General features: G+C 46.0%; 1 protein-coding gene across 9 annotated transcripts in view; it reads left to right on the forward strand.

Annotated features, from left to right (window-relative positions):
- The window catches only part of LOC123998621 (caskin-2-like), a 115,708-nt gene that overhangs the window by 68,205 nt on the left and 35,483 nt on the right, over positions 1-12,020 (forward strand). For all 9 annotated transcript variants that reach the window (XM_046303656.1, XM_046303657.1, XM_046303659.1 and 6 more), the window contains exons 5-7: positions 2,082-2,227; positions 3,751-3,846; positions 9,662-9,792. In XM_046303656.1, coding sequence (XP_046159612.1) covers positions 2,082-2,227; positions 3,751-3,846; positions 9,662-9,792 — 373 coding nt within the window. The remainder of the gene's footprint in view (positions 1-2,081; positions 2,228-3,750; positions 3,847-9,661; positions 9,793-12,020) is intronic.

The following is a 12,020-nucleotide window of genomic DNA, read 5'->3' on the forward strand; positions in this document are numbered from 1 at the left end:
CAATTACCTTCAGAAGTCACATAATTAGTTACATAAAGTCCACCTGTGTGTCAAATGATCTGTCACATGATCTCAGTATATATACACCTGTTCTGAAAGGCCCCAGTATATATACACCTGTTCTGAAAGGCCCCAGTATATATACACCTGTTCTGAAAGGCCCCAGTATATATACACCTGTTCTGAAAGGCCCCAGTATATATACACCTGTTCTGAAAGGCCCCAGTATATATACACCTGTTCTGAAAGGCCCCAGTATATATACACCTGTTCTGAAAGGACCCAGTATATATACACCTGTTCTGAAAGGCCCCAGTATATATACACCTGTTCTGAAAGGCCCCAGTATATATACACCTGTTCTGAAAGGCCCCAGTATATATACACCTGTTCTGAAAGGGCCCAGTATATATACACCTGTTCTGAAAGGCCCCAGTATATATACACCTGTTCTGAAAGGCCCAGTATATATACACCTGTTCTGAAAGGCCCCAGTATATATACACCTGTTCTGAAAGGCCCCAGTATATATACACCTGTTCTGAAAGGACCCAGTATATATACACCTGTTCTGAAAGGCCCCAGTATATATACACCTGTTCTGAAAGGCCCCAGTATATATACACCTGTTCTGAAAGGCCCCAGTATATATACACCTGTTCTGAAAGGCCCCAGTATATATACACCTGTTCTGAAAGGCCCCAGTATATATACACCTGTTCTGAAAGGCCCCAGTATATATACACCTGTTCTGAAAGGCCCCAGTATATATACACCTGTTCTGAAAGGCCCCAGAGTCAACACCACTAAGCAAGGGGCACCACCAACCAAGCGACACTATGAAGACCAAGGAGCTCTCCTTCAGGGACAAAGTTGTGGAGAAGTAAAGATCAGGGTTGGGTTATAAAAAAAATATCAGAAACTTTGAACATCCCACGGAGCACCATTTAAATCCGTTATTAAATAATGGAAAGAATATGGCACCACAACAAACCTACCAAGAGAGGGCCGCCCACCAAAACTCACAGACCAGGCAAGGAGGGCATTAATCAGAGAGGCAACAAAGAGACCAAAGGAAACTCTGAAGGAGATGCAAATCTCCCCACAGAGATTGGAGTATCTGTCCATAGGACCACTTTAAGCAGTACACTCCACAGAGCTGGGCTTTACGGAAGAGTGGCCAGAAAAAAGCCATTGCTTGAAGAAAAAACAATAAGCAAACATGTTTGGTGTTTGCCAAAAGACATGTAGGAGACTACCCAAACATATGGAAGAAGGTACTCTGGTCAGATGAGACTAAAATTGAGCATTTTGGCCATCAAGGAAAACGCATCATCTGGAGACACCATCCCCACAGTGAAGCATGGTGGTGGCAGCATCATGCTCTGGGGATGCATTTCATCGGCAGGGACTGGGAAACTGGTCAGAATTGAAGGAATGATGGATGGCGCTAAATACAGGGAAATTCTTGAAGGAAACCTGTTTCAGTCTTCCAGAGATTTGAGACTGGGATGGAGGTTCACCTTCCAGCAGGACAATGATCCTAAGCACACTGCTAAAGCAACACTCGAGTGGTTAACGGGGAAACATTTAAATGTCTTGGAATGGCCTAGACAAATCCCAGACCTCAATCCAATTGAGAATCTGTGGTATGACTTAAAGAATGCTGTACACCAACGGAGCCTATCCATGGAGCTGGAGCAGTTTTGCCTTGAAGAATGGGCAAAAATCCCAGTGGCTAGATGTGCCAAGCTTATAGAGACATACCCCAAGATACTTGCAGCTGTATTTGCTGCAAAAGGTGTCTCTACAAAGTATTGACTTTGGGGGGGGGGGGGGGGGGGGGATAGTTATGCATGCTCAGGTTTTCAGTTATTTTGGTCTCACTTGTTGTTTGTTTCACAATAAAAAATATTTTGCATCTTCAAAGTGGTAGACATGTTGTGTAAATCAAATAATACAAACCTGCCAAAAATCCATTTTAATTCCAGGTTGTAAGGCAGTAAAGTAGGAAAATGCCAAGGGGGGTGAATACGTTCGCAAGCCACTGTGTGTGATCATAGATGTGCTGCCTCCTGCAGGTATGCGTCCGCTCCACTATGCAGCATGGCAGGGCAAGGCTGACTCTGTCCTTATGCTGCTGCGGGCCGGAGCTGGAGTCAATGGGGTCTCACAGGATGGACACATCCCCCTACACCTGGCCGCACAGTACGGACACTATGACGTGGTCAGTACACAGACACACACTCACAGACAGACCCACAGACAGACCCACAGACAGACCCACAGACAGACCGACAGACAGACAGACAGACAGACAGACAGACAGACAGACAGACAGACAGACAGACAGACAGACAGACAGACAGACAGACAGACAGACAGACAGACAGACAGACAGACAGACAGACAGACAGACAGACAGACAGACAGACAGACAGACAGGGCAGGGGATAGAGTAGGATGAGTGGTGGTTGGTGGTACAGTCATTTAAGGGATTGAGGGGGCAGGGGATAGAGTAGGATGAGTGGTGGTTGGTGGTACAGTAATTTAAGGGATTGAGGGGGCAGGGGATAGAGTAGGATGAGTGGTGGTTGGTGGTACAGTCATTTAAGAGATTGAGGGGTCAGGGGATAGAGTAGGATGAGTGGTGGTTGGTGGTACAGTCATTTAAGGGATTGAGGGGTCAGGGGATACGTAGCAAGCTGGGAGAGGAGAGGCATGTTGGTGTGATTGGATTGGAGAGGGAGAGAGAAGAACGAGGCAGGGTGAAGGGTATTGGATTTGTAGGGATTGAGGGGTAATGAAGGGGGGGGGTCAGGTGATCCGGGGTGATCAGGTTTAGGGGCGATTAGGGACCTTGTGTTTGCTACTAACGTCCGTCCCAGTCTCACCCCCTGTAGTGCTGAGTGATAAGTTGGTTCGGTTTAGGTCCGATTTATTTCAAATTCATGGTTTTCGCTTTAACAACACAGAATAAAACAATGAATAAAAGTCACATGGTGGTAGATGGTGCGTTTTCAGGTAGAGATACCTCGCGCAACTGCTCTAAATCGCGCACTCCCTCTGTGTATGCCCCACACAGACGGGACAAGTAGGCATGCAATGAATTATGGTCATTGTCGTTAACTACCCACATTTCCTGCGCTGAACTATGTAGAATATTGGGAACCACAACTCCCTACTACATCACTACATCGCACAGTTCGGCTTCGATCTGATTTATCTCTAGAGAAACTGCACATTGAGTGCAAAGAAAAAAACTAACTAAATGGAATTCAAATAATTGGGAAATAGATCAGGATCTATCCTACAAGCATTGTCAGGATGTGTTCAGGTTACGCCACATTAATTGATTTGTAAGCCTTTTAGGACCACAGTTTGTGTGAAAAGCATTTATCTGCACAGACCATGAAGTCCCATTTGATTGTAACAGCCTCCAGTCCTGTAGTCTACTATGTATTCCCAGAGCAGAATGACCAGGGCTAATGGACTGTCTGTTTTCACCAAATACTCTGTGTCCTTGGATACGGCAGGCAGCACCAGGTGCTGATAGAAACATCCGACATCATCTCCCTGGCTATGTGTGTTGTAATGTTATCTGCATGACCACATCCACATAACATAACCTACTCCCCTAATGGCCCCGGTGACAGTGTGTATATGGTATTTGATCTTGTCTGTGTGTGTGTGTGTTAATATGTGTGTGTGTGTGTGTGTGTTGATTCCCTGTCTGTCTGTTTCTCTCAGTCTGAGATGCTGCTGCAGCATCAGTCCAACCCCTGTCTGATCAACAAAACCAAGAAGACCCCCCTAGACCTGGCCTGTGAGTTCGGTAGAGTCAAGGTAAGACTGTGTGTGTTTCTCCTCCCCCACCACTGGCCCAGGCTCACAGAGACAGACAGGGGGGCTGCAGTGATGTAACTCTTGGCCTGTGTTAGTCTAGACAGACAGAGGTCACAGCTGGACAGATACAACCCCTCTGGATCTGGGATGGGCTGCAGTGATGTAACTCATGGACTGTGTTAGTCTAGACAGACAGAGGTCACAGCTGGAAAGATACAACCCCTTTGGATCTGGGATGGGCTGCAGTGATGTAACTCTTGGCCTGTGTTAGTCTAGACAGACAGAGGTCACAGCTGGACAGATACAACCCCTCTGGATCTGGGATGGGCTGCAGTGATGTAACTCTTGGCCTGTGTTAGTCTAGACAGACAGAGGTCACAGCTGGACAGATACAACCCCTCTGGATCTGGGATGGGCTGCAGTGATGTAACTCATGGCCTGTGTTAGTCTAGACAGAGGTCACAGCTGGACAGATACAACCCCTCTGGATCTGGGATGGGCTGCAGTGATGTAACTCATGGCCTGTGTTAGTCTAGACAGAGGTCACAGCTGGACAGATACAACCCCTCTGGATCTGGGATGGGCTGCAGTGATGTAACTCATGGCCTGTGTTAGTCTAGACAGACAGAGGTCACAGCTGGACAGATACAACACCTCTGGATCTGGGATGGGCTGCAGTGATGTAACTCTTGGCCTGTGTTAGTCTAGACAGAGGTCACAGCTGGACAGATACAACCCCTCTGGATCTGGGATGGGCTGCAGTGATGTAACTCATGGCCTGTGTTAGTCTAGACAGAGGTCACAGCTGGACAGATACAACCCCTCTGGATCTGGGATGGGCTGCGTTGTCACACCTGCTCCTCTTCCATCAAGTACATCTCACTTCTGCACACTTTACTTTGTCTTTCTTTCAGTCTCTCTCATCCTTGAGCATGCTGGTTTTCTTACTGGAGCACATTTACTTCTCTCAACATTTCTCTCCTCTCTTTCTGTCCCTCTCTCCTCTCCATTTCTATTTCGTTCTCTCTCCCTCTCTACTCTCCATTTCTTTCTCTCCCTCTACTCTCCATTTCTGTCTTTCTCTCCCTCTCTCTCTCTCCCTCTACTCTCCATTTATCTCTCTTTCTATCCCTCTCTCTCTCTACTCTCCATTTATCTCTCTTTCTCTCTCCCTCTCTACTCTCCATTTCTCTGTCTTTCTCTCCCTCTCTCTCTCTCCCTCTCTACTCTCCATTTCTCTCTCTTTCTATCCCTCTCTCTCTCTACTATCCATTTATCTCTCTTTCTCTCCCTCTCTACTCTCCATTTCTCTCTATTTCTATCCCTCTCTCTCTCTACTCTCCATTTCTCTCTCTTTCTCTCCCTCTCTCCTCTCCATTTCTCTCTCATTTTCTCTCTCCCTCTGTACTCTCCATTTCTCTCTCTTTCTTTCTCCCTCTCTACTCTCCATTTCTTTATCTCCCTCTCTACTCTCCATTTCTCTCTCTCCCTCTCTACTCTCCATTTCTCTCTCTCCCTCTACTCTCCATTTCTTTATCTCCCTCTCTACTCTCCATTTCTCTCTCTCCCTCTACTCTCCATTTCTCTCTCTTTCTTTCTCCCTCTCTACTTCCATTTATCTCTCTCCCTCTCTACTCTCAATTTCTCTCTCTCCCTCTACTCTCAATTTCTCTCTCTCCCTCTACTCTCAATTTCTCTCTCCCTCTACTCTCCATTTCTCTCTCTCCCTCTACTCTCCATTTCTCTCTCCCTCTACTCTCCATTTCTCTCTCTCCCTCTACTCTCCATTTCTCTCTCTCCCTCTACTCTCCATTTCTCTCTCTCCCTCTACTCTCCATTTCTCTCTTTCTTTCTCCCTCTCTACTCTCCATTTCTCTCTCTCCCTCTCTACTCTCCATTTCTCTCTCTACCTCTACTCTCCATTTCTCTCTCCCTCTACTCTCCATTTCTCTCTCCCTCTACTCTCCATTTCTCTCTCTCCCTCTCTACTCTCCATTTCTCTCTCTCCCTCTACTCTCCATTTCTCTCTCCCTCTACTCTCCATTTCTCTCTCTCCCTCTACTCTCCATTTCTCTCTCTCCCTCTACTCTCCATTTCTCTCTCTCCCTCTACTCTCCATTTCTCTCTTTCTTTCTCCCTCTCTACTCTCCATTTCTCTCTCTCCCTCTCTACTCTCCATTTCTCTCTCTACCTCTACTCTCCATTTCTCTCTCCCTCTACTCTCCATTTCTCTCTCCCTCTACTCTCCATTTCTCTCTCTCCCTCTACTCTCCATTTCTCTCTCTCCCTCTACTCTCCATTTCTCTCTCCCTCTACTCTCCATTTCTCTCTCTCCCTCTACTCTCCATTTCTCTCTCCCTCTACTCCTCATTTCTCTCTCTCCCTCTACTCTCCATTTCGCTCTTTCTTTCTCCCTCTCTACTCTCCATTTCTCTCTCTCCCTCTCTACTCTCCATTTCTCTCTCTCCCTCTACTCTCCATTTCTCTCTCCCTCTACTCTCCATTTCTCTCTCCCTCTACTCTCCATTTCTCTCTCTCCCTCTCTACTCTCCATTTCTCTCTCTCCCTCTCTACTCTCCATTTCTCTCTCTCCCTCTCTACTCTCCATTTCTCTCTCTACTCTCCATTTCTCTCTCCCTCTCTACTCTCCATTTCTCTCTCCCTCTCTAATCTCCATTTCTCTCTCTCTACTCTCCATTTCTCTCTCTCCCTCTACTCTCCATTTCTCTCTCTCCCTCTACTCTCCATTTCTCTCTCTCCCTCTCTACTCTCCATTTCTCTCTCTCTCCTGAACACAGTTATTCACACTCTCTCCTTCTCAAATGTACATTTGGTTACTATGACTTAATGGTGAATTGGGCAGTTTAAGCCTGCATCATTCTCTCTCTTTCTTTCTCCCTCTCTGCTCTCCATTTCTCTCTCTCTCTCTGCTCTCCATTTCTCTCTCTCCCTCTACTCTCCATTTCTCTCTCTCCCTCTCTGCTCTCCATTTCTCTCTCTCTCTCTTCTCTCCATTTCTCTCTCTCTCTGCTCTCCATTTCTCTCTCTCCCTCTACTCTCCATTTCTCTCTCCCTCTCTACTCTCCATTTCTCTCTCTCCCTCTCTACTCTCCATTTCTCTCTCTCCCTCTACTCTCCATTTCTCTCTCTCCCTCTACTCTCCATTTCTCTCTCTCCCTCTCTACTCTCCATTTCTCTCTCCCTCTACTCTCCATTTCTCTCTCTCCCTCTACTCTCCATTTCTCTCTCTCCCTCTACTCTCCATTTCTCTCTCTCCCTCTACTCTCCATTTCTCTCTCTTTCTTTCTCCCTCTCTACTTCCATTTCTCTCTCCCTCTACTCTCCATTTCTCTCTCCCTCTACTCTCCATTTCACTCTCTCCCTCTACTCTCCATTTCTCTCTCCCTCTACTCTCCATTTCTCTCTCTCCCTCTACTCCACATTTCTCTCTCTCCCTCTACTCTCCATTTCTCTCTTTCTTTCTCCCTCTCTACTCTCCATTTCTCTCTCTCCCTCTCTACTCTCCATTTCTCTCTCCCTCTACTCTCCATTTCTCTCTCCCTCTACTCTCCATTTCTCTCTCCCTCTCTACTCTCCATTTCTCTCTCCCTCTCTACTCTCCATTTCTCTCTCTCCCTCTCTACTCTCCATTTCTCTCTCCCTCTCTACTCTCCATTTCTCTCTCTCCCTCTACTCTCCATTTCTCTCTCCCTCTACTCTCCATTTCTCTCTTTCTTTCTCCCTCTCTACTCTCCATTTCTCTCTCTCCCTCTCTACTCTCCATTTCTCTCTCTCCCTCTACTCTCCATTTCTCTCTCTCCCTCTACTCTCCATTTCTCTCTCCCTCTACTCTCCATTTCTCTCTCCCTCTCTACTCTCCATTTCTCTCTCCCTCTCTACTCTCCATTTCTCTCTCCCTCTCTAATCTCCATTTCTCTCTCTCTCTCCTGAGCACAGTTATTCACACTCTCTCCATCTCAAATGTACATTTGGTTACTATGGCTTAATGGTGAATTGGGCAGTTTAAGCCTGCATCATTCTCTCTCTTTCTTTCTCCCTCTCTGCTCTCAATTTCTCTCTCTCTCTCTGCTCTCCATTTCTCTCTCTCCCTCTACTCTCCATTTCTCTCTCCCCCTACTCTCAATTTCTCTCTCTCCCCCTACTCTCAATTTCTCTCTCTCCCCCTCTACTCTCCATTTCTCTCTCTCTCTCTGCTCTCCATTTCTCTCTCTCTCTCTGCGCTCCATTTCTCTCTCTCTCTCTGCTCTCCATTTCTCTCTCTCCCTCTACTCTCCATTTCTCTCTCTCCCCCTCTACTCTCCATTTCTCTCTCTCTCTCTACTCTCCATTTCTCTCTCTCTCCCTCTACTCTCCATTTCTCTCTCTCCTTCTCTACTCTCCATTTCTCTCTCTCCCTCTCTACTCTCCATTTCTCTCTCTCCCTCTACTCTCCATTTCTCTCTCTCCCTCTACTCTCCATTTCTCTCTCTCCCTCTCTAATCTCCATTTCTCTCTCTCCCTCTACTCTCCATTTCTCTCTCCCTCTACTCTCCATTTCTCTCTCTCCCTCTCTACTCTCCATTTCTCTCTCCCTCTCTAATCTCCATTTATCTCTCTCTTGAGCACAGTTATTCACACTCTCTCCATCTCAAATGTACATTTGGTTACTATGACATAATGGAGAATTGGGCAGTTTAAGCCTGCATCATTAAACCAGTTTGACAATTTCACTAACATCTCTCTCTCCCTGAGTGCACAATAGCTTTGTATATGAATTTGTCAGTTCCTATAGCCCTTCAAACACCACCAAGCCAATGTGAGTGTATTTCAAACTCTGTGCGCTGCCTCAATCAAGGTCCCTGGTCCCAAATAGTGCTGCAGCAGCGTTTAGTTTGGATAGGACAGTGTGAAGCCGAACCAAGCCAGGGTGAAGTAATAGTAATCACACACACACACTCATTGGGAACGCTGCTCTCCTCTCCTACTGGGCTGGAAAGTCCCCTTGTCTTTCATTCTTATTTATCTGGATGTGGGCTGGAGAGGAAGTATTGGCAAGTCCGTCTGTAACTTCTATTACTGGAAGGATTGCTGGGCAGCTTTGTTTGTGCTTGTGTGTTTGTTTAATGAGACTTGAGAGAGTTAGCCTGTAACTATTGTCCCCCGGGATTGATTTAGAATGGGATATCTTTAGAATGCTGACACTGGCTCCACCGTGTGTGTGTGTGTGTGTGTGTGTGTGTGTGTGTGTGTGTGTGTGTGTGTGTGTGTGTGTGTGTGTGTGTGTGTGTGTGTGTGTGTGTGTGTGTGTGTGTGTGTGTGTGTGTGTGTGTGTGTGTGTGTGTGTGTGTTTATGGGCATCAGCTGCTGTGTTAGGGTGCCAGGGTGTGGAGAGGCCCTCTCTATTTCTCTCTCTCCTTTTCCCTCTCTGTCCCTTTGTGTTTCCTCCTGTCCTCTGTCCCAGATCAGTCTTCCAGCAGCAGCAGTCAGTCAGTGAGTGTTGAGGTGTCATCCAGTGTGTGGGCCAGATGTGTGGGGTTGTTTATGCCACTGGGTCACTCCTGTTTTACCTCACACTCACCTGTGGGTCCTCCCATGTCAAATCACAGGACTCCTAAAGGTTTCAAACTTGTGTGTGTTCGTTATCCCTTGTCCTAACAGTGCATGAAATGTACATGTGTTGGTAATAGTTGAAGCCTGCACTCATCACCCTGTCTTTTCTTTATCACCTTCTCCCCCCCTTCTCTCACTTTCTCTCCTTCAATTTCCCTTTCTCCTCTCTTCTGTCTCCATGGCTTTATGACCTCCCTCCTGTCAGGTTGCTCAGCTGTTGTTGAGCAGTAACATGGTGGTGGCTCTGTTAGAGGGTAATAGTAAGGAACCTGCAGACTCAGGCTTTAACACTCCGCTGCACCTCGCCGCACGCAACGGACACAAGGACATCATCCGGTAAGAGACTTCCTGTTGTTTTTCACAATCTGAACTTGTGAAACGTACGCACAACTCGTATTGTGTAATAAGTGCTGTATATATCATGCATTGATGTCAATGATGTCAAGTTTTAATGCAGATTTGTGGTCACGTTTGTCAGGCTGCGATTCAGACCATAATGATTTGTGTGTACAGTGCCCATTGATAGATTGATATTTTCTTGTGGGTCTTAATCCTCTGCTTGTCATTCCTCTAATTTGTCCCATACTAAATTAAAGGCTTTGATTGATTATGGTTGGTCAGTACATTTTCTGTGTGATTGAACACTTACTCTGAGGTAGACAGGGGTCTGACAGGGTTAACACAGTCACTGATCTGGAACTGGTGTGCTGGGAGACTCAACAGGACAGTAAATGGTTCCCATGGGCCTACCCTCTGCCCCTCTCTCCTTCCCTCCTCCTCTTCCTCTCCACGGTACTATGGACAAGACAAGAACCATCAGACATGGCTCTGCCTCCACACCCTCGCTCTGGAACACTGTGGTGGGTGTATGTGTTTATTCTCTCTCCCAAGTGGATCTAGCCATATATTTAGTACCCCAATACTCTGACTAGCTGGTAGGCTATAAAAGAGCCTGTCCAATGTCTAATCCACCAGGGGCCACAGTCCCAATCCCCTAGTACCTCTATGGAGACCTACATCAGAGTCTGTCTGGTACAGTCCAGTACCAGAAACCCAGGTCACCCTGAGCCCTGCCATAGAGAAGGGGAGGAGGAGGGGGTCTACTCTGCAGCCCTGTTCCCATGTTTCACTGACAGCTGCAGCAGTCTGTCACCAGGCTGAGAGAGGGAGAGAGATGGATATGCAGAAAGATACTGGAGAGAGACGGAGAGGGAGGCTCTCTGGTGTGAGGCTGCAGTGCTGCCAATGTGACCCAGATCTGCCAGTGAGATGTGGCTGCTGATTTATCAGTAGTAGCTGGGACCAGACTGTTAACACTAGAACTACTGGGCCTCGATGGACCCCGCCTTCAAGCTAATGAGCAGTCATTCTGACTGCAACACTCGAACAGTGTAATTCATACTTTTTATATATGCTGTCGCAAACATAATAATTTGGTTGTGTTTATGACGGCCTTGGGTAACATTAGAATACCATTTTTATTTTATTTCAAAGCACTCAATAGCATTTTCATTAGTATATGTTACTGTACACTATACTCAAATTTTTTTATTTATAAATTCAAGTGTTCAAGAAATGTTCTTAGTGGAGTTCCTTTGTTACAACTATGAAACAGAAAGTATGTGTTGGACGCGGTAACAGCTTATTTTTATAAGTACACAAAACATACCCAACCACCAATATGCACAGTCAAATGCTGGAAACATCAGTAACCTAAACATCATTATAAGCGTGAGGTGGCCCTGATGAATAGTGAAACTCGAGGGAAAAGCAACAGTGGCATTATAATCAATATACAGTTGAAGTGGGAAGTTTACATACACTTAGGTTGGAGTCATTAAAACCCGTTTTTCAACCACTCAACAAATTTCTGGTTAACAAACTATAGTTTTGGCAAGTCGGTTAGGACATCTACTTTGTGCATGACACAAATAATTTTCCCAGCAATTGTTTACAGACAGATAATTTAACTTATAGTTCACTGTATCACAATTCCAGTGGGTCAGAAGTTTACATACACTAAGTTGACTGTGCCTTTAAACAGCTTGGAAAATTCCAGAAAATGATGTCATGGCTTTAGAAGCTTTTGATAAGCTAATTGACATCATTTGATTCAATTGTAGGTGTCCCTGTGGATGTATTTCAAGACCTACCTCAAACTCCATGCCTCTTTTCTTGACATCATTGGAAAATCCAAAGAAATCAGCCAAGACCTCCACAAGTCTGGTTCATCCTTGGGAGCAATTTCCAAACACCTGAAGGTACCACGTTCATCTGTATAAACAATAGTACGCAAGTATAAACACCATGGGACCACACAGCCGTCATACTGCTCAGGAAGAAGACTCATTCTGTCTCCTAGAGATGAACGTACTTTGGTGCGAAAAGTGCAAATCAATCCCAGAACAACAGCAAAGGACCTTGTGAAGATGCTTGAGGAAACAGGCACAAAAGTAACTATGTCCACAGTAAAACGAGTCCTATATTGACATACCTGAAAGTCCGCTCAGCAAGGAAGAAGCCACTGCTCCAAACCCCCATAAAAAAAGGCGTTCCAAGGTTTA

The sequence above is a fragment of the Oncorhynchus gorbuscha genome, linkage group LG16, assembly GCF_021184085.1.
Source record: "Oncorhynchus gorbuscha isolate QuinsamMale2020 ecotype Even-year linkage group LG16, OgorEven_v1.0, whole genome shotgun sequence".
Classification (NCBI taxonomy): Eukaryota; Metazoa; Chordata; class Actinopteri; order Salmoniformes; family Salmonidae; genus Oncorhynchus; species Oncorhynchus gorbuscha.